The 25,763-nt window shown below is 53.3% G+C and overlaps 2 protein-coding genes and 1 long non-coding RNA gene across 5 annotated transcripts in view; all 3 read left to right on the top strand.

Annotated features, from left to right (window-relative positions):
- erfl3 (Ets2 repressor factor like 3) overlaps positions 1–5,311 on the top strand; it is an 11,823-nt gene extending 6,512 nt beyond the window's left edge. Inside the window, exons 2-3 of the mRNA XM_062466225.1 lie at positions 1,353–2,695; positions 3,388–5,311. Coding sequence (XP_062322209.1) covers positions 1,353–2,695; positions 3,388–4,047 — 2,003 coding nt within the window. The 3' untranslated portion in view covers positions 4,048–5,311. The remainder of the gene's footprint in view (positions 1–1,352; positions 2,696–3,387) is intronic.
- A 157-nt stretch (positions 5,312–5,468) lies between these two features.
- Positions 5,469–8,374, top strand: LOC134023526 (uncharacterized). Of its 3 annotated transcripts, XR_009930786.1 has the most exons (3): positions 5,479–7,171; positions 7,245–7,283; positions 7,341–8,374. It is a non-coding gene; the product is annotated as an uncharacterized LOC134023526 (long non-coding RNA). The 3 variants fall into 3 exon arrangements; XR_009930784.1 differs by having other exon boundaries at positions 5,469–7,171; positions 7,245–8,374; XR_009930785.1 differs by having other exon boundaries at positions 5,469–7,171; positions 7,229–8,374.
- Positions 8,375–15,063: 6,689 nt separating this feature from the next.
- Positions 15,064–25,763, top strand: part of cicb (capicua transcriptional repressor b) — a 37,035-nt gene continuing 26,335 nt past the window's right edge. Inside the window, 2 exon segments of the mRNA XM_062466224.1 lie at positions 15,064–15,278; positions 22,226–25,763. The exon segment at positions 22,226–25,763 is cut by the window's right edge and continues 647 nt beyond it. Coding sequence (XP_062322208.1) covers positions 22,432–25,763 — 3,332 coding nt within the window. The 5' untranslated portion in view covers positions 15,064–15,278; positions 22,226–22,431.

Raw genomic sequence — 25,763 nt, 5'->3', positions numbered from 1 at the left:
CCCCTTCTCCTCCTCCCTCTCTCCCCCTCCCTCTCCTCCTCCCTCTCTCCCCCTCCTCCTCCATCTCTCCTCTTCCTCCCTCTCTCTTCCTCCCTCTCTCCTCCTCCCTCTCTCCTCCTCACTCTTCTTCCTCCCTCTCTCCCTCCATCTCTCCTCCCCCCACCTCCTCCCTCTCTCCTACCCGCCTTCCTCTCTCCTCTTCCTCCTCCCTCTCTCCTCCTCCCTCTCCTCCTCCCTCTCCTCCTCCCTCTCCTCCTCCCTCTCTCTTCCTCCCTCTCTCCTCCTCCCTCCCTCTCCTCCTCCTCCCTCTCTCCCACCCTCCTTCCTCTCTCCTACCCTCCTTCCTCTCTCCCCTTCCCTCTCCTCCTCCCTCTCTCCTCCTCCTCCCCCTCCCTCTCCTCCTCCCCCTCCCTCTCCTCTCTCCCTCTCTCCTCCTCCTCCCTCTCTCCTCCTCTCTCCCTCTCTCCTCCCTCTCTCCTCCTCCTCCCTCCCTCTCCTCCTCCCTCTCTCCTCCTCCTCCCTCTCTCCTCCTCCTCCCTCTCTCCTCCTCCCTCTCCCCCTCCCTCTCCTCCTCCCTCTCTCCTCCTCCTCCCTCTCTCCTCCTCCTCCCTCCCCCTCCTCCTCCCTCCCTCTCCTCCTCCCTCCCCCTCCTCCTCCCTCCCTCTCCTCCTCCCTCCCTCTCCTCCTCCCTCCCCCTCCTCCTCCCTCCCTCTCCTCCTCCCTCCCTCTCCTCCCTCTCTCCTCCTCCCTCCCTCTCCTCCTCCCTCCCCCTCCTCCTCCCTCCCTCTCCTCCTCCCTCCCTCTCCTCCCTCTCTCCTCCTCCCTCCCTCTCCTCCTCCCTCCCTCTATCCTCCTCCCTCCCTCTCCTCCTCCCTCCCCCTCCTCCTCCCTCCCTCTCCTCCCTCTCTCCTCCTCCTCCCTCTCTCCTCCTCTCTCCCTCTCTCCTCCCTCCCTCTCCTCCTCCCTCCCTCTCCTCCTCCCTCCCTCTCCTCCTCCCTCCCCCTCCTCCTCCCTCCCTCTCCTCCTCCCTCCCTCTCCTCCCTCTCTCCTCCTCCCTCCCTCTCCTCCTCCCTCCCTCTCCTCCTCCCTCCCTCTCCTCCTCCTCCCTCCCCCTCCCTCCTCCCTCCCTCTCCTCCTCCCTCCCTCTCCTCCCTCTCTCCTCCTCCCTCCCTCTCCTCCTCCCTCCCTCTCCTCCTCCCTCCCTCTCCTCCTCCCTCCCCCTCCTCCTCCCTCCCCTCTCCTCTCCTCCCTCCCTCTCCTCTCCTCCTCTCCTCCTCCTCCCTCCCTCTCCTCCTCCTCCCTCTCCTCCTCCTCCCTCCCTCTCCTCCTCCCTCCCACTCCTCCTCCCTCTCTCCTCCTCCCTCTCTCCTCCTCCTCCCTCTCTCCTCCTCCTCCCTCTCTCCTCCTCCCTCTCTCCTCCTCCTCCCTCTCTCCTCCTCCTCCCTCTCTCCTCCTCCCTCTCTCCTCCTCCTCCCTCTCTCCTCCTCCTCCCTCTCTCCTCCTCCCTCTCTCCTCCTCCTCCCCCTCCTCCTCCTCCCTCTCTCCTCCCTCAGGGAGTGGGGTACCCCAGAGCGCCCCTCCCGTCCCCACCGGCGCCTCCAGCCACTTCCGCTTCCCGCCCTCCACGCCCTCCGACGTGCTCTCGCCCAATGAGGACCTGCGCAGCCCCGGGGGCGTGTTCAGCGCCGTGGCCCGGCGAATGGCGCGCGGCTCCGTGAGCGACTGCAGCGACGGCACCTCGGTCAACTCCGAGATCGAGGAGAGCAACGGGGGCGGGGGGGAGGAGCGGGGCGGGGAGCGGGGGCCGGGCGGGGGAGGGGGCTACAGGAGCATCATCCACCCCCGTCTCTCCCACGAGTCGCTGTTCCGCATGTACGGCGGCCCGGGGAACCCCGCCCACGCCGGCCCCCGAGGGCCCACCGGCCACCGGGGCCACCCCGACTCCATGTCCCCCTTCCCCGTGTCCCCCCTGCCCGGGCCCGGAGGCGGGGCGGGCTTACTGGCCCCCCCGCTGTCCCCGGCCCTGTCCATGACCCCGTCCTCCCACCTCCCCTACTCCCCCTCCCCCTCCCTGTCCCCCATGCTGGGCTCCCACTTCTCCTTCAACCCCGAGGACATGAAGCGCTACCTGCAGGCCCACACCCAGAGCGTGTACAACTACCACCTCAGCCCCCGCGCCTTCCTTCACTACCCCAACATCATCATCCCCCAGCCCCACCGCGCCGCGCCCGAGAAGAGCTCACTGGCCCCGGAGAGGGGAGGAGGAGGAGGGGGCGGCGGCGAGAGGGGAGGGGGAGCTGAGCGCCACAACAGCCACCACCACCCGTCGGCGCTGTCCCACGCCCACCCCCCCCACCCGCACTCGGCCCACCCGCACCCCCACCCTCACTCCCACCCCATCCACCACCCGCTGCACCTGGGCGAGGAGCCGCCGCACATGTCGCCCTTCAAGTTCAAGCTGCAGCCGCCGCCGCTGGGGAAGAAGCAGCGGGAAGGCCAGAGCCAGGGCCACGGGTGCGGGGGCAACCCCAGGCAAGGCTCGCTATCGTCGGGCTCCGGCTCGCTGTCCTCCACCTCGGGCCTGGGCTCGTCCCTGTCGTTCGGCAGCGACCTGAGCGCGGCCGGCGGCTCCGGCCTGGTGTCCAACTCCTCCTCCACCGGCTCCCTCAACAGCACCGGCCTTCCCAAGATCAAGGTGAGGCCCGGGGCGCACGCACGCGTGTCGCTGGTGGTGAAACGGCTGAACGCGCTCCTCCAGTGTGTGTACAGACCACCCGCGCCGGCTCGTAGTAGAAAGGGACAGAGATGACATACAGACAGTGGGCTGTTTCTTAGGGGTGGGGGATAAGATCGATTCACATTTGAATCGCAATTCAGTCTGCTAGCGATTCAGATCGATTCACAAATGTATGTGAATCGATTTTTTTAACGATGTAATTTATTGTAATTTTTGTATCCATTATATATATATTTTTGGATTATTATGATTTATTTATTTTCTCTGAAAAATCGTGAATCAGTTTTTTATCAAATCGTGACCCCAAGAATCGTTTTGAATCTAATCGTGAGGTACCAAAAGATTCCCACCCCTAGTGTTTGTGTTTCACTACATCATAGATCTGTAGCTGTCAACAGTACACAGTATAGGTTACAGTAGGAACGCATCTATGAATGAATGAATAATAATAAGACAAAAGACATGAACAGATTATAGCCCTGTAACAACAGCTGATGACTATTTATTGTGATGAACTTAAGCACATGAGATATCAGGGGATTTCTCTCGCAGCTTTAACGCGACAAAGAGCTCGACAGGTCTCCATGGAGACGCATTCTCCTCTCTCTCTCCCCGTCTCTGACCATCTGCTGTCCCTGTGCCTGCGTTAGGTGGAGCCCATTTCCGACATCGAGTCCGAGGAGGAGGTGGAGGTCACCGACATCAGCGATGACGACCGTGATGACGAGTACGACCTCTTCTACGCCCGCCACCCCCACCACGCCCGCCTCCGGGGCCTCCCCCACTACCCCCCCAACGGCCTGGCCCACGGCCACCACCACCCCCACGACGGCGAGGACCTGGACGAGGACGTGTTCAAGGCCCCCGCGCCGCCCCCCCCGGGCCTGCTGCCCTTCTTCACCTCCTCGCACGGCCCCCGCGGTGGCCCCCCCCTCCCCGCCCTGAAGAGCGAGCCGGCCGAGCCGGGGGACTCCACCCCGCCGCCGCCGCCCCCCCACAGCGCCGGCCCCGCCCCCACCAAGTGCATTCCGCTGAAGCTGCGTTTCAAGCGGCGCTGGAGCGAGGACCAGCGCATGGAAGCGTCCCTGGAGGAGTCTGACGACAAGAAGGTGCGGGGGGAGGAGAAGGAGAGGGAGAGGGGGAGGAACGGGGAAGGGATGGAGACGGAGGAGAACGGCAGCGGGGACGGGGACAGCCCGCCCCCCTTGGGGGGGTACGAATGCCCCCCGCCCCCCCTGGCACACAGGAGGGTGACCTCTGACCTGCACCGTGCCACCGCCCAACTGTCTCTAGAGAGCAAGGACTGCTGATCACACACACACACACACACACACTGATAAACACTACAGTACAAGTGTATGGCTGTACAGATCAGTGTAAATGAGTCCCACTGACAGTCCTCTTCTCTGTCTGGACCCTCCTCTTCCCTGTCTGGACCCTCCTCTTCCCTGTCTGGACCCTCCTCTTCCCTGTCTGGACCCTCCTCACTGACGCCCCCATCTAGTCCTTCCGCCCGCTCGGACCTGAGAGAACCCACATCTCCACACACACAGCCCTGCTCCACCCAGACCCCCCAACTCTGTACCCCCACCCCCCCTCCGTCTGTACAGGGACCACCCGGTCGACTCGGAGGGGTGGGGGGGTGCCCGGCTCAGGGGAAGTCCAGGGACGGTGACTGAAACTGGGGAAGGATGGTGGTGATGATGAGGGTGGGTGATCTTCCCCTGTCTCAGCGCTGCAGCCGGACCTACTGATCCCCTCCAGGCTGCACCATCACCCTCCTGGATCCACACTCCCAGGTCCAGCAGCTGCTTCCCTGCCTTCTGACCGCCCCAGGTCCAGGGTCCAAGTCTCTCTGCTCAGGGGCCCCTGGCTCCCGGCCCCTGGCCTGGGCCAAGCCCCCGTTGAACAAGCTCTCAGATTATTATTTTTTTGAACAGATGAAACGGGGGGGCTTCTAAAAGTGCCTGAACCACCCCCTATGTAATACCACCGAGCCCCTGAGACAGGGAGAGTTAAGAAGAATGTACAGAACGCCCCCGCCCCCCCCTCCCCCACTACTCCAGGAGAGGAGCATGTAGTAAGCCAGCATCGTGGGATGGTGTCGGGGTGAACCAGTAGAACTTCTCACAAGAACTTGCCACTCCACTCAGGGAAGCCGCTCGCTGTACTATACTGGACACACACACAGACACACACAGACACACACACACACAGACACACACACAGACACACAGACACACACACACACACAGACACACACACACAGACACACAGACAGACACACACAGAGACAGACACACACACACACACACACACACAGTGGAGGGGTGTATGGGAACTGCCGGGCTTGGCTGTTGGTGTTCAGCTAAACAGACACTGCGCCTGGAGGACCACGAGCTCTCTCTCCCTCCCTCTCTCTCCCTCCACATGCAGGTCTTTGAGAACTCTTGACATTTGTACGTCGCTCTCTTCCATCTGTTTCTCTCTCTGGTCTCCTGGAAAAGAGGAGGGATTCGAGGGAAGTTAGTTGAAAGAGATCCAAGTTTAGGGGGACCACTGGGGACAGCAGCTGGAGGGTTGGGAGGGGGGGGTGGGTGGGTGGGTGGGTGGGGGCTGCGGGTGGGGTCCTGGGCCCAGTATCTGATAGCCTAGTGAGCTTAAGGCGGTGACCTGGAGTCCCTCAGGCAGGCGCTCCTCACACACCAGCTCCCCCCCCCCCCCCCCGCGCCCCAGTCTAACAAGCCTAATTTGATAGTGTTAACTAAACCAGCAAAAGATGAGCACACACACACACAAACGCGCCCGCACACCACACTGCCTTTAGTTCCTTAACTGGTTCTCGCTCTCTCCGGGCCTCTGCTTCGCCCTGTGGGGCTGTCCCTGGGGGGTGGACGGGGTGGTGGGGGGTGTTGGGCTGGACAGTGGGCTGGACAGTGGGCTGGACAGTGGGCTGGACAGTGGGCTGGACAGTGAGCTGGACAGTGAGCTGGACAGTGAGCTGGACAGTGAGCTGGACAGTGAGCTGGACAGTGAGCTGGACAGTGGGCTGGACAGTGGGCTGGACAGTGAGCTGGACAGTGAGCTGGCCTGGCAGCCTTTAGAAGAAGCATCCTGGAGAGAGGGTGGACAATCCTAAACCTCTGTCACACACACTGCCTCTCTATGCCTTGTTTTTATAGCATGTACAAATTATTTGTCCTAATGGCATATATACACACACATACAAACTATATCTTTATATATTATATATGAAAAGTATAAACTGAGATTTTTAAAAAGACAAAGCATTTAATGAAATGACATATTCAGGATTCTTTTTGTAGAAGTCTTTTTTTTTTTTGAGTGATCAGGCGTGGTGATGTCACTTCCTCCTGATGTCACTTCCTCCGTCTGATCTAGTAACCAGAAAAAAAAGGTGTGAAGACCAAGTCGGGCAAAATCAAGGGACCTTTTGTTTGTAGTTTTTTTTGCAGGCAATTTTTATGAGAAAAAAAAACACAGAAAAACTACAACAAGCCAGAGAAGAGAGAACCACCAAGGGTGGTCGGCCAGACTATTATGCAGTAACTAACGATCGATAATCATTTTCTAATGCATGGGTAACCCAGTCCATGCATGGTCCCCATCTGCTTAACCTGGGTGGTGCTGTGCTCTGTGTTGCAGCCTGGAGGTTTCAGGCTGGGCCAGGGTTGGCAGTGGAGGTCTGCCAAAGGGCCGTTAGTGAACTCCGCCAGTTAGCCCTAATGCCCTTGGTTTACACTGGGATTAAGCTGCCTGGGTACACTGTAAAATATGGAGGAAGCTTGCATTATGTCAGACTTGGCCTTGGGTAGACTGTTTAGAACACACACAACATGGAAACATACACACACAGTCCTGCAAACACTCACGCCTCCTGTGTTTGACCCTGCTGTGCTTCGTAGATGTTTGTTTAAATCCCCGAGCATTGGGTTCTGGGGACAGGTCGAAAACCAGGCTTCTGATTGGTCAAGTCTTAAATGTGCCCCACCAGCCTGAGCCAATCCAACGCAAGATGAGTCAGAACCGGGGATGCTATCAGGCTGGCTGAGATGATCACATCTCTGTGATCAGACCCCTGTGATGGTCAATACACACACACACACGGTCTCCCCCATCCCTCGCCTGCGCCTCCTCCCCGCGTCTGTATTTAACCTGACAGCTGCCTTACTAATACTCATCCATATCTAGGTGACAGACTGGCTATCATGCTGCCTGCTCTGCTGTTTGTCACCCTCTCCTCTCGATGTTCTCTCTCTCTCTCCGTTCTCTCTACAGCAAGCGTTGTCCACCTTTCGCCTCTCTGCGTTGTGATCGGACTCAGTCGCGGCGAGGAAGGACGAGGCCCTAGCCAGTTAGATTAAGTCGCGGCATTCCTCGAGTCTCCTAGTCCTCGAGTCTCCTAGTCCTCGAGTCTCCTAGTCCTCGAGTCTCCTAGTCCTAGAGTCTCCTAGTCCTCGAGTCTCCTAGTCCTAGAGTCTCCTAGTCCTAGAGTCTCCTAGTCCTTGAGTCTCCTAGTCCTAGAGTCTCCTAGTCCTCGAGTCTCCTAGTCCTAGAGTCTCCTAGTCCTCGAGTCTCCTAGTCCTAGAGTCTCCTAGTCCTTGAGTCTCCTAGTCCTAGAGTCTCCTAGTCCTCGAGTCTCCTAGTCCTAGAGTCTCCTAGTCCTAGAGTCTCCTAGTCCTAGAGTCTCCTAGTCCTAGAGTCTCCTAGTCCTAGAGTCTCCTAGTCCTTGAGTCTCCTAGTCCTAGTCCAGAGACCAGATCCCAGGTAGCGAAGGGCAGACAGACTGCACCAAGACAACATTGTTTTTTGTTTCAGTCGTTAGAAAAAGAAACTCAACTCAAGTGTTTTATTTCCCCCTTCTTTTCTGATGTCAATATTGCTGTTTATTATTATTATTATTATTGTTGTTGTTGTGGATGTTATCATTATTGTCATTGTTTGATTATTTACCCCCACCCCACCCGACCCCATTAATCCATGGCTCACTCGTAGCCATTACAGTTTTATTTTGTTTTTTTTATTTCTTTATTTTGTGCACATCACCCGTGGCAATGTGGACCTTGGTCCTCTTTAAGCCCACCTCCCCCCCCTTCCCCCTGGTTCATGGTGTCGTTTTTACATTTGTAAGATACATTTAAAAAGTGTCATTTTAATTCTGAGAGTTGCTATGATGACAGAAATTACAGAGGGGGCTGATAGGGAGGGAAGGGGGGGGGGTATTTGTGGCAAGGATTTAACTTGCAGGGAGGGAAGGGGTGGTATGATTTTATCTGTCAGGTGTTGTAATTTTTATTTTATATTGTTACTTTTTTCTCGCGCTATTGTATATTATTTCATTTTTTCGGGATTGTATTATTTTAAAAGAAGAAAAAAAGATGTGTATTGTTTTACTGTGAAAGGTCTATCTTTCTCAATCTCCTACTATATCTCTCTCTCTCCCCCATTTCTACTCCTAACCCTAAACGGTTACGTAACACTCGGATGGAGAGATAAGATTTAATACCATGATGTAACATTGACTTTCTCTACTTTAATTCTTTCGTGTTTATTTTATTTTATTCCAAACTTGTAATTAAGATGTAATCAGGGTTAATTAAAACTGGTTAAAAACCACGTCAAGGTCTGTTGTTTGTTTGTCAACATTTTGATCATAAATAATAAATCAAAACACATGTTCTTTAACTACTTATGGACTACAATTTTATAATCCAACTAAATCATCACTACAAAATGCAGGTATAAACTGTACATAAGTGGGATTTTTTCCTTTATCATTCCGGTATGGGTGACATTACAATGTGGAACACACACACACGCACACACAGCTCCTGTGACAAGGACGCCTCTGAGCTTTCATGTGTCATGATGAGAAAAAGCACTTTGGTACACGGCCATATAATACTTTCACGTTGCGGGGAGTGCGCGCACACGCACACACACTTTTCAGTCTGACGTCAACGGCGTGAAGACGAAACGTGGGCAGGGAGGGAAACCAAGGTGAGGGAGGCTGTCACACCGGAAAGAACACGTTAGAATGTCGACGCGGGCGCCGCATGGGGTGCAATTATTTCACGTTGCCGTCCTGGATCTTTTGAAAATCAAGTGCATCCCTCGTTCTCTGTCCTTTTACAGAGCACCTGATTTGATTTTAGCAGGTCACCAGGTGACAGTTGAACAAACGAGAACTACCAACTACAACCCCCCCCTTCCACACACACACACACACAGTTCCTGTCCCACTGCCTATTATGTGGTTATCACATGCAGTGACTCCCACAGGGTCAGTGTTTGTGTGTGTGTGTGTGTGATGAAGGCAGCTGACAGGTGTGTCTGATGGACACTGAGATTTTTTTTCTTTGCAAGGGCCTGGGCCCCTTCGATGTCCCAGCTCTACAGAGCCCCTGTTCTACAGGTGTGGATTCACAGGCTGCGAGAGGGAGAGAGAGAGCGAGCGAGAGACCACAGTAACCACTGAGCTCTCTCACCTGCACCACTTCCCCTCTTGCTCTCGTACGGCACATGCTTTCGCGGAAACTTAACCCGCCTGCCTCCCACCGTACACACACACACACACACTTTTGTATGCATGCTTTGCAGAACAATGCACTACACATTATATACGGTGACTCCAGCATAGACCTGCGCTACGAAGGGAAGCACCCTCATGCTATACAATGGCATCACGGTACAGACTCACCTTTGCAGAGAGAACACGATATTTGAGGTGAAGGTTTAGAGCCTCGTGTGGACTTCCACACCTTGTTCGGTGTGCTTCACTTATAGCTTGGCCACATCCTCTCTAGAGAAGACCCTCTATCAACCGCAACACAAGAATTAGGCCATATCTTTACCCTTATCTCTCTCTGTCTCTCTCTCTCACTATTTATCTCTCACTCTTTCTCTCTCTATCCCCCCTTTCTCTCTCAAACACACTTTTTACACACAGTTCTTTGGCAGTTTGGCTAATACAAACAGTTTCCTGTTAATAGAAAAACTAACAGCTTTCCTGAAGTAGTTATTAACTTCAAGGGCAGCCATGCTATGAGATTGAGCACTGAATACACTGTTGCCTTCCACCATTGTCGAATGTATATCCCCCTCTGCTGTTCAAAAAGCGTACTGCGAGAACGCCTCAAAACGAGAAGGGAATTGACTGAGCAAAATATAAAAAGTGTGAATGTTTTCGTGCAGTGGGGAGGCAGAGAGCACTCGAAGCAAAAGTAAATGACAGCACTTGTGACAGCACTTTATCGACGAGTCAAAACTAAGAACTTGACAGAGAACTCAAGCCAAAGGAGGAAGTTAGGTGGCTGAGCAGTTAGGGAATCGGGCTAGTAATCAGAATGTTGCCGGTTAGATTCCTGGACGTGCAAAATGCCGTTGTGTCCTTGGGAAAGGCACTTCACCCTACTTGCCTCGGGGGAATGTCCCCGTACTTACTGTAAGTCGCTCTGGATAAGAGCGTCTGCTAAATGTAAAGTAGGTGACGTTTCAAAGGGATTTCGAGTTACACATCACAGATGAAACTCGTCTGCCCTAACTTAAGGGATAACCTTAACCTAACTACCCCAAGGGTTAGGGGTAACCTTAACCTAACTACCCAAAGGGTTAGGGTTAACCTTAACCCCCCCCCCCCAACTCTCCCCACCGTCACCAATGTACAGTATTCTCAGTTATGCCTGCTGCCTCACATGTCCCACCCTCATAAAGAGAGGAATGTGTTCGACAAGAGCCGTTCTCCACAGAAGAACCCCGTCCATTCGCCTCCTGAAAGGCATGCATCCCCGGGAACAGCTGAAAGGTGTCGTGTTACCGTGTCACAGAATGTGGCCTACTGCACACTGGGCCTACTGTACTGCCTGCCACGGCTCGTGTGGCAGTTGGCCCCTTTTACGACCTCTGTCAGGGTTTAACGATGCCATTATGCTCCGCTTGCGCCAAGATGTTTTCCTACCCCTTCATCAGTGTCACAAAGCAGTGGCAAATCACTGGTGAGCACGCCGTCTAACCTCAGCCTAGCGGCGTCTCCGACACTTAAGGAGCTTTTATCTTGGTCGATTTTTGTGTGTCACAGAGTTGAGGGCTAACTTTTGTAAAGCACTTGTTCGTTTGGAATGGCTGCTGTCACAAGACCGCCCAACAATTAGTCATAGTTCTCTCTCTCTCACACACACTCTCTCTCTCTCTCTCTCTCTCTCTCTCTCTCTCCCTCTCTCTCACAAACACCCTCTCTCTCACACACACACTCTCCCTTGCTCCCTCTCTCTCTCTCTCTCTCTCTTACAGATACACACTGTCCTCTGTCTCTGACCTCTGTCTCTCTCTCATTCTCGCCCTCCCCCTTTCCCTATTTTTTCGCCTGCACACACACTCAGATCTCCTTAGCATATTAGAGCCCCACCTCTTTACCCATCCACCTGCTTATCAACTGTCAGCACCATAGTATGAGGAAAGATGGTGGGGGGTGTAGACCACCGCAAAGTATGCTTCCCTCTCTCTCTCTCTCTCTCTCTCTCTCTCTCTCTCCCGCTCTCTGTCTCTTTCTGCCCCTCCTAAACCCTTCACAGCTTCACGGGATCATTTATCAGATCTAATCACTTCTAATTGCCCAGGGTGCTTTTTTGGTTGGTTTGGGGGAAGGGATGGGGGGAGTTGACTGCATGCGGTTGAGGAGGAAGGAGGACGAGCTCTGAAGACTGCTGCAATTCCAGGAACAGGCTTGGCTCTCTGTGACACTCGATACACAGTCTGTCTGCAGAAGAATGCCAGCCATGGAAAGATACAATGGGTGGAACTCATTGATACAATATTTAGAACAGAATACACGTCTATACAGGGAAGGTCGGGCAAAACGTATTGCGTGTCCTCGCGGTCTAGCTGCATTTCTATGGCAACTTGGTCCTCAGGACCTTATGCCTTTTACATTACATTTACATTTAGTCATTTAGCAGACGCTCTTATCCAGAGCGACTTACAGTAAGTACAGGGACATTCCCCCGAGGCAAGTAGGGTGAAGTGCTTTGCCCAAGGACACAACGTCATTTGGCACAGCCGGGAATCAAACTGGCAACCTTCTGATTACTAGTCCAATTACCTAACCGCTCAGCCACCTGACTCCCTGACTTTTGTGGCGCCAAAATGCTAGAATGTTTAGTGTTGGGCAACACACCCACTCGTCTGTATGCCAGGACTAATGACATCCACTGTCAACTTTATGTCTTTGTGAACACAAGTTGCCATGGCCACAGGGACATAGTGTGGGTGGGTGAGTGGAAGAGCTGTATGTCTCTGGTTGCAGACCTAGGCCCAAATAAAGCCTGGTTTGTCACTCTAATCCTCCTCGTTGTGGATTCAAAGGCATCTGAAGCCTATATCAACCCCATGTAACTCAGCAACACCTCCGCGTTGGACGCTTCACATCCACTCACTTGTTGTCAGTTACAGGCACAGTCACTATGCAGACGAAGAGAGGGCCAGAAGGCCTGGGGTTAGGGGGTCACGGGGTCACAGGGTCAGGGGTTACAGTAAGGCTACTGTGAGTGTCAGTGGTACAGGAGCCAGAGCTGGCTGACATTCCACGAGTCCGGCTGGCTGTGGAGGCCTGGTTACTGTGGAAGCCTGATTACTGTGGAAGCCTGGTTACTGTGGAGGCCTGGTTACTGTGGAGGCCTGGTTACTGTGGTGGCCTGGTTACTGTGGAGGCCTGGTTACTGTGGAGGCCTGGTTGCTGTGGAAGCCTGGTTGCTGTGGAGGCCTGGTTACTGTGGAGGCCTGGTTACTGTGGAGGCCTGGTTACCGTGGAAGCCTGGTTGCTGTGGAAGTCTGGTTGCTGTGGAGGCCTGGTTACTGTGGAAAGGCAGAGATGTTAGACCTGGGTGGAGAACACGAACATAACACCTGACAGGGCACTGTGTCTCATCTGCCCAGACAGCTACGTGGACTGTCGACATCTCAGGTTCGAAGGGTGTTTAAACCAAGGCCCAAGCATTAGATATGTGCAGAGATAAGTGTACCTAACCCTACAACACATTTACATACAACCTTTTATGTTTCTTAATCCCCCCCCCCCCCAAAAAAAAAGAGTTGTGTAGGCCTCTCATCAGTGTCTGACCTCTGTGTGTCTCTCTCTCACTGCCTCCCACTCTCTCTTTTTACTTGAGACGTAGCTTCTATTGCTGTCTGTTCCCAAAGGCCAATCTGATGACCTGAAGCCCGGCAGGAGGGGGTGGGCCTCTGACATTTGATTGACAGGTCAGTGATGATCACATAGAGAGGGGCCGTTGCCAGGGTGAGGGGTGAAGTCAAAGGCCGGGGTCCAAGGGAGAGGGGCGGGGGCGGGGGGAGACTTGCTAACGAGGGAGAAGAGAACATTGCACAGACATGACGTAATCCACGCCTTGTAAATCTATCTCCCTTTGTGTAAACAAGTTTCACCAAGCTGTTTTATCACTGTCAACATTTAGACAGATTGGTGAATTCATTCAGATAGTTACCTATACCACTGTATTATGTACCATGAAAATGTGTGGATTACAGCTAAAGTTAACATAGAGTGACAAGAGAGACTTCCTTCAGTTCGGTGCCCATTGCTTATGAATGCAGACTCCAGATTCAGAAGCAAATGTTGTCGCTGTGGTGTAAAATGGAAATTGGAGCAATGACTGATTCAAGAGCAGTATCAGTAACAGTTTTTACACACAGCACTACAGTATATCCTAAGGCCGAAAGAATGCTAACCTTCATTACACTGCAGTGTTGTCTTTTGACAACTAGGTGTCGCTTCCTGACGTTTTCCGTCTTCTGTCTTTCGATTCGACACTGACAAACTATTTTCTCTCTATTTTCTTTCTTAGACATTGATTGTATGATTATCAAACAGTGTGTGAAATCTCAAACGTACACTCACACACAGACACTTTTAAATGTACATGATATTGCATGTTTAAGAACCATTAATGGTTGTCTATCGGCTGAGGGATTGTAATCTTATTTTATCCAGACATTCGTTCCCAGCGTCATGCATGCATGAGATGTGTCTGACGGCAGGGGCTGCTGCGAGGCCGCTGTTTGGGCAGGCGGTCTCTGCATGAGTCTGTCTACTACAAAGAAATATTATGTAATGTTGTTTACTATAACTGTTAATGTTCCTGCCTGGCCAAAGAGGACACCTATTTGATTTCCCCGCAGTTTGATTTTCTATAACAGTCGATGTAATGGTGAAAACCTCATTATGGACACTATGTTTACAGACGCCTTGTATTCAAAAGTTTATCTGGCAATTTACAATTCAGAGTGATATTTTATTAGAGCTGTCTTTTTGTCGGCGAGTGAATGCCTTATTGGACTGAGTCTCGGTACACCGGTTTTCTCGTAGTACTTGCAGTACAAACACGGGGTTAGCCGAGTTTACGCCAGACCACACCCCCTTGGTCCAGCTGGTGGCAACTAGCGTGATGACATCATTCCTGCGGTTGGCGATTGGCTCAGAGACATCGCTTGCCTGGCCAATCGCACGTCGATGAAGTGACGTCAACCAAGATCCCCGTCCACTTTCTATGGGAGAGGCGGGGCAGAGTAATTACCGACGTCAGGGAGAGCTGAATTTAAGGCCGTGATTGGCTGGCAGCCGCGAAGTGAGGGTCTGTTGCTGAGAGAAAGGGAAAGAGGAGAGGATTCAACGAGTGAGAGAGAGAGAGAGAGAGAGAGAGAGAGAGAGAGAGAGAGAGAGAGAGAGAGAGAGAGAGAGAGAGAGAGAGAGAGAGAGAGAGAGAGAGAGTAGGAGAGAGAGGGAGCTACAGAAATGCACAAAACATGGTATGCAGAACTAATGGTGACAAATATTTTACCAACTGCATAAAATGATATATACAATCCCCCTTGTTATTAGAGAGTGACAATATCAAGAGCAACCGTTGTCGCACAAGCCTATTGTAAATGTGAAAACAACTGACAATTCACACCGGTTCACTGTTTGGCCAAGGATTGCGGTCAGTTATGGTAAACATACCGCTTTGCTTTAGCAAGAGAGGTTTGCGACTGATACAGACTTGGACCCTCCCTTATTCCCGCCCTCACACTGTTCCTATGGTTCCCAATGCCCTTATTGGATACTGTAAAGTTTGGGACAGGGGACTGGCTTGGGTTTGTATCGTGCCGCCATTCGCCAGTTTCTTGTGTCAATCTTGTAGACCTTGACATAAGTCTACGCCCTTTATTTTGTACCTTCCTCGTTGATAGGCTACTGTACTTGTCACTGATCTGTGATTGGTCAGACCGGCCAGCTGTTAGTGGTTCATTCACCATTTTGTGACTGTAGTGAAAAAGGGACCGAGATAGTTTTTATCCCTGTCTGAGTTGCTGTGGGAAAAAGACATGCTCGGAGGAAAATCAAAGTGCGAGTTCGGACCACACTGTATCCACGAACAGCCAAGGGATGTTAACCACGATGGTGCAAGCTTCCTCATTTGCAGAATAGGACAATAAATCATTCTGTCTCCAGCCGAATCTTGCTCTTACGGTGAGTTGAAACTAAATAAATCTTATTAGAATAGTCTTTTCAACTCCATTAAGATAATAACACATTTTTCCAACAACGGTCAACGGTCGGTCTGTCAGTTGGCTTCTTTTTTGGGGGGGTGATCGCGTGCTAACAAATAGTGACACAGCTCGCTCGTGAAGTATCAAGGAAGAAACCAGAGCGAAAAGAAGCAGGGTGGGGGGTGCACAATCTAAACTTTCTCAATGTTTAACTGCATACTATACAATGCTTACGAGCATCACTGCGACGTGTAACAGAGAAATAGGCTATACTTATTTTCTCTTCATTATTGTTGCAGCTTACTTTAACGTGCAGTGCGGATAGACTCCCAAACTACAGACAAGGTTGTAATATCGACCAAGTGCAGCAGCTCTTTACTGTATACAGCGTAAGGCTTGCTGTCTTGCTCACGAAGTGTGTTTTAAGTGTAAAATGTCATGCAAGAGCTAAAAGACGCATTGCATTGTTATCAGAGCCGGCTACAGGCGATTGACACTGTCATTGCAAATGTACTATTACTACTACCGCTGATTCTACTACTACTACATAACCTCGGCTAGGCAGCCACTACAGCGACCCAGAAAAACAAGACGTTGAGCCTGTCGCTGTACTGCAACTTCTGTCATAACATATACCAATAGAACTCCGCAGAAGTATCTGCGAATATGTGAACGATAAGTAGTTGACATTAACAAGCAAAAACTGCGTTGTGCACAGAAAAGCGGGGCCCTGTTTAGCAGAGGTGAGCGTTACTCGATACCGGTTGTTGTGTTTGCCACCGAGCAGCGTACGTGGAACAGACCAACAGACTGCCCCTAGTCGTAATACTCCTGACATTGTATACTGGCGGCTCTCGTAGTACTTCCTACTATCAGGGACGGACATAAAGACACAATATCTACTATTTTGCAGCTGTAAATCCGTGACTCCGGTTTAACTGCTATTACAAAGCCATCATTACCTCAAGATGCATGCCATTGAAGATGCGTTCTGGCACTTTCCCCACTTACACTATGTGCAGTATTGACAGAGAGAGAGAGAGAGGGCGTTTAGTTGTACTGTGCTTTTAGTACTTTTTTTGATCAGACAGCTTTTATACTATATAAGAGGCCAGTGCATGACACACACTGCACGTATTACCATTGCACTTGTGCATGTGCAAGGAAATCCCTTTTGGAATGAATGTCCCATTGCCTAGCAGAAGGGTTTGCCATTGATGTGGCATTGGCAGTCCTGCCAATTGGTCCCAAACAACACTAGTCACCTCTAATCCATACCACAGCTCCCAGATCAATATGTGACTGGATGCAGTGGTCAAGCACCTTCAATATTTCTCTTTAATCAATAATCCGTGCAGTCATATATGCCAGCCAGCAAACAGCTGCCAGTATTCATCGTACGTCACAACTGATGTTCTCCACACTGCCTTCACACACACACACACACACACACTCTTCACCGCTCGCCCTCTCACAGCATAAAAAATACCATCCCCAAAAAATATTTGACTCATGGTGTCGCACTGTGAGATCACTACACCCACTCTAACAGGGGATGTCGGGGTTAACAACCGTGTGGGTGTTGTTTTCTGCTGTTTCATATGTCTGTTTCCCCGGTGACCCAGTTTAAACGCCCTGGCAACAAGGTTCAAAATGGGCAGAGTGTGGTACCCTGGTAGTACTACAGTTTTACTACTAAGTGGTGCAGTGTTGGGTAGCGTGAATTAGCGCCCCCCCCCCCCCCCCCTTCACACACACACATACACACTGCAGCCTTGCGCCCTCTCAGACACCCAGAAAAACGCTTTTGGAGAGGGACTGTCTGTGGAGTGCCACACACACACACACGCACTTCTTCTCGAACACGCGTACCCTTGTAGGCTAGTACGGAAAAAGGTGCAACACCGAACAAATGTTTGAAGAACGTGAAATCACACATTCACTGCAGTGCACCGCTTAACGTGTGTGTGTGTGTGTGTGTGTGTGTGTGTGTGTAGGCCTACTGCAGTTGCGCCACACAAGTGTGTTGAGCAAAAACGTTTCATACATCGTATGCTCCCATGCAGGGCGACACACACTCTCTCACACACACACACACACACACACACACACACACACACACACACACACACACACACACACACACACACACATTGCCATGGTGCAGTGGGGCATTGCACAGTATTCCCCACGAGTGGCTTCAATAAAATGGCATTGTAGCAGTAAGTTATTACCACTGTGGAGTACTCTGATAAAGGCCGGTGCACCAAGAGCATATGTGTTTACTGGCATGTGTGCTAGTCTCTTCAGCAGTGACATTGAGATGAGTTCCTTATGAATGACCCCTGTCTGCTTGCATGCTTGTACCCAGCCTGCTGTATGCACCTAATGTGGTGCACGTAGGAAGAGGGGCGAGTGTGTATCTGTGTGTGTGTGTGTGTGTGTGTATTTGAGAGGGTTAAATACTAGGGATAGAGTGAAGGCCTCCCTGCTCATGTGTGTGTGACAGTGGTCTTAGGCCAAGGGAGAATTTAACAGTGTGTGCATGACTGTGCTGTAAATTCCAAGGAGAGTGTTAAAGTGTGTGCGGGCGGCTGCTCCCGTTTGCTGTGTGTGTGTGTGTGTGTTTCTGTGTGTGTTTCTGTCTGTTTCTGTGTGTGTGTGTGTGTTTCTGTCTGTGTGTGTGTGTCTGTCTGTGTGTGTTTCTGTCTGTGTGTGTGTGTGTGTTTCTGTGTGTGTTTCTGTCTGTGTGTGTGTGTGTTTCTGTGTGTGTTTCTGTCTGTGTGTGTGTGTGTGTTTCTGTGTGTGTTTCTGTCTGTGTGTGTGTGTGTGTCTGTGTGTGTTTCTGTCTGTGTGTGTGTGTCTGTGTGTGTTTCTGTCTGTGTGTGTGTGTGTTTTTTATTTGTCTGATGTTGCTATGCAGTAAAAGAGACGTTGAAGGATTGTAGGTTATATTTTAAGCTTGTGATCTTTGAAGCGGCCCGTTCTCACAGTGTGTGTGGCGTTTAGGGAAGCCTACCTGCTCTAATTTTTCCGGCACGATTTCTATCTGTCAATTATGGATGTCCTTGATCTTCTGAAGTTCTGAAACAAGCTTGAACAAATTAAAACTTTCTGTTCTGTTGGTAAGGTTAATATGGATGTCAATAAGGCCTATTCTAATGATTTGCCCATAGTAGGACAGGAAAAGATTTCCTTTTGCAGGAAAAGAAATTGTTTCAAAGTTTTGGTTGAATCAATATAAAATGTGCAAAGACATTTTGTACATTTCAAAATAAATTTCAAGGTAACGCTCTGAATTGGATAACAGAACACGTTAACCAAATCATCTTATTTTGGACTGCTTTTTTTCAAGCACCTAAAATATAATTATCATCAAGGGTTTCCGGAAGGTCTCCAGAAACAGACCTGACATTTTAGTCAGGAAGCTTCAGAGGGACGTCATGTCAGTTATTTAGACTTTAACCTGAACTGAAAACCTGCAGTAGTTTGGTTATTAAGCCGACCCTATCCAATCAAGTCTTTTCTCATGCTCTACCTACAGCATGCAGACATAGACAGCTGTTGACATTGGACTACCTCACACAAAGTCCTCAAAAAACACTTATGAACAAGATTATGGTATAGCCTCTCTCTCTCTCTCTCTCTCTCTCTCTCTCTCTCTCTCTCTCTCTCTCTCTCTCTCTCTCTCTCTCTCTCTCTCTCTCTCTCTCTCTCTCTCTCTCTCTCTCTCTCACACGTGTTCTCACACATACACACACACACACACACAGTCACACACACACAGATAGTCTGCTCTTATCAGCCAAATCCCAGTACATTTTTAAACGCCATGACCAAACGACATTTTTCCAGGCTGAGATCAGATCGGAGGCCTGTAAAGCAGGGCAGTGTCCCCAGCCCTCTCGGCCTGGACCCAGGACCCTCCACTCTCCCCCACAGCAGACCCTCCACTCTCCCCCACAGCAGACCCTCCACTCTCCCCCACAGCAGACCCTCCACTCTCCCCCACAGCAGACCCTCCACTCGCCCCCACAGCAGACCCTCCACTCTCCCCCACAGCAGACCCTCCACTCTCCCCCACAGCAGACCCTCCACTCTCCCCCACAGCAGACCCTCCACTCTCCCCCACAGCAGACCCTCCACTCTCCCCCACAGCAGACCCTCCACTCTCCCCCACAGCAGACCCTCCACTCTCCCCCACAGCAGACCCTCCACTCGCCCCCACAGCAGACCCTCCACTCTCCCCCACAGCAGACCCTCCACTCTCCCCCACAGCAGACCCTCCACTCTCCCCCACAGCAGACCCTCCACTCTCCCCCACAGCAGACCCTCCACTCTCCCCCACAGCAGACCCTCCACTCTCCCCCACAGCAGAGCTTCCAGACCAAACGTCGCAGGGCGGCCTCTCCCAATGACCGGCTCCTACTGAGCCATGGTCTGGCATTCCTGTGTCCCAGCCCCTGCTTGTGTGTTCTCTCGCCTCGCTGTGATTTCCCACGGTGGGAAACCAGCTGAGGAGCGGCTCAGAAGCAGGCCGGTGCCGCGGGGGGAACTGCAGGGGTCGGGAACTCAGGATGCAGGCATGTGGCTCGTTCCATGTCAGTCCCCCTTTCCTCAAGCCGAGCTCTCCTCTCAACTGACTAGGTGGAGTCAGGTGGCTGAGCGGTTAGGGAATCGGGCTAGTAATCAGAAGGTTGTCGGTTCGATTCCCGGCTGTGCTAAAATGACGTTGTGTCCTTGGGCAAGGCACTTCACCCTACTTGCCTCGGGGGAACGTCCCTGTACTTACTGTAAGTCGCTCTGGATAAGAGCGTCCGCTAAATGACTAAATATAAAATGTAACCCCAGACCCTCAGCCAGTAGGACCTCAGCTTGTCCAGCCTTCTGATATCCAGCTGTATGAGGGGAGCGGCTAGTATGAGACTGACTTGTGATGAGCGTGGTGGATACGCGTGCAGAACAGCAACAGGAAGTTATTGTGTAGCGGGGTGTATGTGTGGCTGTTTTGCAACAAATAGTTAAATGCACAGTCACCACAGGGGTACGAAGTGACTGTCTGAAAAAGTCCCCCACCAAACTCTCCTCCTCCCTGCGTCTTGGACAAGATGTGTGTGTGTCTGTGCCTCTGTTGATGTTTGTGTGTGTGTGGTGTGTCAGTGTGTGTGTGCGCACACGGGGATGTGAGTGTGTATTTTGCTTTGTCTATTTATTTAGACAAACTTTGAATTTATTTGTATTTGGGCACAGTAGCTCAGTCTGGATTGTTCTAAATGTGCTGGTTTACCACAACATTTTGTAAGCCTATTTAATTCGTTAGTTTTTCCCATGTCTCTCTCTCCTTCTCTCTCTCTTTCCATCTTTCTCTCTCTCCATCTTTCTCTCTATCCATCTTTCTTTCTCTCCATCTTTCTCTCTCTCCATCTTTCTCTCTCTCCATCTCTCTCTCTCCATCTCTCTGTCTCTCCATCTCTCTGTCTCTCCATCTCTCTCTCCATCTCTCTCTCCATCTTTCTCTCTCTCCATCTTTCTCTCTCTCCATCTCTCCGTCTCTCCATCTCTCTCTCTTCATCTTTCTCCATCTCTCTGTCTCTCCATCTCTCTCCATCTCTCTATCTCTCTCCATGTCTCTCTCTCTCTCCATCTCTCTCTCTCTCCATCTCTCCATCTCTTTCCTTCTCTCTCTCTCCATCTCTCTTTCTCTCCATCTCTCTCTCTCCCTCTGTCTCCAGCCAGTGTGGCTCACCTTTTGGCCTCCTGGTTTGCAGTGACCTCATTCTGGCCTACCCCGACACACGATGGCAGTTAAAATAATGGCTGATGTGTTGATGCCGGGCTGCATGTTTAGTACTCACACACGAGCGCAACGTCAAGCGTCAAGCAAGCAGCCTGACTGTGAGTGATTAGTGTTCTAGATGGTAATCCATGAACAGTGTTTCCCCTAGGTTTACAGGTTTGGGGGGGGGGGGGGTGATAGCGCGGCGGCGGGGGGGGGGGGGGGTAAATAGGATCAATAACATAAGGCCATTTAGTTTGTTTAATAAAAGAGCAAGCTATAGACCTGTTTTATAGGAAAGGTAACCTTAAATTACTTATTTTGTGATCGGGCGCTATATTTTTTTACTTCACCTTCCAGGGGGCGCGGGGGGTGCCGTTGGGGGGGGCGGGGGCCCCCTAATATAATGGTAGGGGAAACACTGCATGAAAGAGTGTGTGTTTGGGTGCGCGTCTTCCAGTGTGCTTTCGTGCTTGCACGTCAAATGGAAAAAGGGTGGGCATATTCATAAGAAATAATTTCCCCCTGTGTGTGTGTGTGTGTGTGTGCGTGTGTATGTGTGTGTGTGCGTGTGTGTGTTACAGAGATAGTAAGAGTAAGATAGAAACAGAAACGTCAACAAATGCACCCAGTATAGCACGAAGGGAGGTTCCGCGAGGGTTTGCACATGGGGTACTGGAATGATTCACTCTCGTATGGATCTGGCCACACTGTTAAACTCATACGTGACCTAATGGCTTTGCTGAGCCTTCATGGCTGTGAAATATCTGCATAGGTGTTGTGGAGGTACAGCCTCAGTCTAGAGCCTCGCAGATCTCTGTCTACGTTTGCACGTAATGGAACACACAGACGCACACGCAGACATTAGTGGATTACACAAGGATGAATGGTATCGTGTTACCCTTTCTCTATAGCAGTCATCGAGCGCAGTGCGAGCCACTTCTAGGGATGACGTCATTTTTAATCCCAGCAATTTTTGATGATGAAGATAATAAATGACCACCTGTCTTCTCTCTCTCTCTCTCTCTCTCTCTCTCTCTCTCTCTCTCTCTCTCTCTCTCTCTCTCTCTCTCTGTCTCTCTCTCTCTGTCTCTCTCTCTCTCTCTCTCTCCCTTCCTGTCTCTCTCTCTGTCTTCTTCTCTCACACTCAGCATCCAAAACGGAGGGAGAAGGACAGAAAAGGGTGGTCGAAAAAGATAAAAGACAGGAAAAGGAAAAACAAGAGGGTGGGGGGGCCGCAGAAAAGAGACGCGGGGAAGAAAAGAATAAAAACAAAAACAAGAAAACGAAGATCCTGCTCTTGGTACTCACCCCGGATCAGGAGCTGTAGCGAGTGTGTGAAGGTGAAGAGAGAGAGATGAGGCAGTTAAAGAAGCAGGGCGGAAGGTGCCCCCCATCCACACGGGCTCGCAGAGGGAAGAAGAGGGGGGCGGCCGAGGCCCCGCCGGGGGGGAACGCAAAGAAAGACAAGGTCAGCAAACTAACCGACGACAGACCCCCACAAGCCACGCCCCCCGGCCCTACAACGCGCAAACAAACCCCGTCCGCTCCCGGCGGCTCACCGAAAGAGCCAATCTGCAGCGGCGAAGCCCTAAAGAAGGAGGGGCCTCGACTGCAGACGGCAAGGAAGCCCACAGAGGGAGGAGAGGGGGTGAAGGAAGGCGGGGCTTACGGGATCAACGCCTCCAAACACACAGAGTCCAGCATCAAAACCCTCCCCCCGGCCCCCAGCCCGGCCCCCAGCACCACCCCCAGCCCCATCACCGTCTCCAGCAGGAAGACGGCCACGTTCAAGGCCCGCATCCCCAAGAAGAAGTACATGTATGAGCAGCACTGTGCCAGCAAAACCCCCGCCTTCTCCGCCGCCAGCCCCCCCTTTGCCACCCAGACCCACACACAGCACAGCTACCACAACAGCCTCAGCAACACTGAGGGCAACAACTCCAACAGCTTGATTGTCAGTAACGACATCTCCAAGACTAATGGTAACACCATTAGTAACAATAGTAGTAACAGCAGTAGTGACAACAGTAGGAACAACAGTAGTAATATCGATGGCCGTAATGCCAACACAAACAATATGAGCAACAGTAATTGTAACAGTAGTATCTGTAACAGTAACAGCATTAATAACAGCATTAGTAACAGCATTAGTAACAGCATTAGTAACAGCATTAGTAACAGCATTAGTAACAGCATAAGTAACAGCATTAGTAACAGCATTAGTAACAGTTCTATAGGAAGTAGCAATTGTAGCCTCTCATTGGCTCCTGGTGTGTTAACCTGTGAGGATCGTATGCATCCGGAGGTTAACAGTCACACTGGGGACCCCCTGGTGGAAGATGGGCCCACAGGGGCCTCGAGGACAGCAGCTCCCCCAGACAGAGAGCCCCAGAGCGGGGAGACGGAGGCCGAGGGGGCCCCTAACTCAGTACGCTCGTCTTCCACAGACACAGCCAGCGAGCACTCGGCAGACCTGGAGGCCGTGGACCCCACCCTCCACAGTGTGCCCCCCCCACTGCCCAACCTCCTCACGGGCCCTCACCACAGACACAGCACCCTGGACCCCCCCAGCCCCCGTGGGTCCAGGGCGTCTGGGGGACTGGCGGACGCCCTGGCCAGGGGTCTAAAGAACCAGAGAGTCCTGGCCCGCAGACGAGCCAAGTGGACGGCTGCAGGGGAGGAGGGGGGGAGGGAGAGCGCCTCGGCAGCCCAGTCCCCCGTCTTCCGGGCGGGGGTGGTGCGGAGTGTGAGCGGGGGCACCGTGGAGGTGCAGCTCCAGGGGGAGGAGGGGCTGGTCCACTACCCCTTCCGAGGCGGGGAGCTGACCTCCCCAAAGCCAGGGGAGGAGACCGCCGTGGAGGTCATCTCGGACGCCCCTCCTCCGGGGAGTTGCCCCGTGACCATCGGGACTCGCGTGTGCGTGCCTTTCGGGGGGGTTCTGCAAGAGGGGGGGGTGGAGGAAGCCGGGGGGGGACAGCCGTACAGGGAAGGGGTCGTCTCCCAGGTGGACCCCCATCCGGCGGTGTCCTTCCCCTACAGGGTGCTGCTGGTCGAGGACAGGGAGGACCCGGAGGGGGGAGGGAGGGGGGAGGAGGAGAGGAGGAGGTCTCAGGCCGTGTGGGTGTCCAGGCAGAGCCTTCGTCTGCTCACCCCCCCGTGGGAGCTGCCCCAGATGGAGGGAGGGAGGGAGCGAGAGAGGGACAGGGAGAGGGAGGAGCGGGAGAGGAGGGAGGAGATGGAGGTGGAGAGGGAGGTGTGTCAGTTGAGTATCGGGATGGTGCTGGGAGAGGGCGGCGCCATGTCGGGTCACGGGTTCTCGCCTGCGGCGATAGTGGGGGGGCATCACTACGGCAACGTTCCCCCACCCCACTCCCCGGCGGGCACCGCCAGCGTTGTAGCTGGCATCGCGCTTGGCCGAGCCACGGAGGGAGAGGGACAGGGTTACCCCGACAGAGAGGCGGAAAGAGACAGACAGAAGCAGCCACACACCCCAGAGGAAGACATGGAGGTGACCCAGTTCAGCATGGCCTTATCCGGCACCCCCAAAGCCGGCGTGGCGCCCCAGCACCGCCACATCCTCTCCAAGCCCCCCGGAGTCTTCCCCTCCGCCTCTCCCCTCCTCACTGTGGTCCGGGGCCTGGGGACGCCCCCCCACCGCCTCGCCGGCCCCCAGCCCCCACCCCCTGCCGCGCCGTGCGCCACGGAGACGAGCGGCGGTGCTCCGCACCCGAAGACCACCCCCTCCCGGACCCCGACGCCCGCCGGAGAAGGCGGGTGCTCGGGGTCGACCTCGACGTCCTCGTCGCGCTCGCGCACCCCGCTCTCCCTGGCCCAGCAGAAGTACAAGAAGGGCGACGTGGTGTGCACGCCCAACGGCATCCGCAAGAAGTTCAACGGGAAGCAGTGGCGGCGGTTGTGCTCGCGGGACGGCTGCTTGAAGGAGTCGCAGCGGCGCGGCTACTGCTCGCGCCACCTCTCCATGAGGACCAAGGAGATGGAGGGGGCCGGCGGAGGTGTGGGGGGCGGGGGGGACAGGGAGCGCTGCGGCGGGGGAGGAGGAGGGAGCAGCTCGGGCACGGTCACGCCGTCCGACCTGCGCGGGCGGGCGAGCAGCGAGTTCGACTGGGACGAGACGTCGCGCGACAGCAGCGAGGCCAGCAGCAGGGGTGGGGACTCGCGGCCCCGCCTCGTCCTGCCCTCGCTCCTCCCCCAGGACTTCTCGTCGCGCTTCGACTTTGACGAGTGCGAGGCGGCGACCATGCTGGTGTCGCTGGGAAGCTCCCGCTCCGGCACGCCCTGCTTCTCGCCCATCTCCAACCAGTCGCCCTTCTCCCCCGCCCCCTCGCCCTCGCCCTCGCCGCTCTTTGGCTTCCGCCCGGCCAACTTCTCCCCCATCACCGCCTCCCCGGTCCTCCCCCACCGGCGCCACCGGCAACCCAGTGGGACGGGGGCCAAGCTGGGGGCCCTGGGGGGTGGCGAGAGGGAGAGACACCCCTCGGGAGTCCAGCCTTCTTTCCACACCAACCTGACCTTCACCGTTCCCATGAGCCCCAGCAAGCGCAAGGCTGACGCAACTCCGGCCTTGCCACCGCCCTCGCACGCCCATGATTACCCCCCCAAGGCTGAACTGGAGCAGGGCAACATGAACTCCGCCTCCTTTCGCGTCCTTTCCCCACAGACACACTC

Source organism: Osmerus eperlanus, chromosome 7, assembly GCF_963692335.1.
Source record: "Osmerus eperlanus chromosome 7, fOsmEpe2.1, whole genome shotgun sequence".
In the NCBI taxonomy this organism is placed as follows: Eukaryota; Metazoa; Chordata; class Actinopteri; order Osmeriformes; family Osmeridae; genus Osmerus; species Osmerus eperlanus.
The sequence above is the reverse complement of the archived record's forward strand: the minus strand, read 5'-3'. Positions and strand labels throughout refer to the sequence as shown.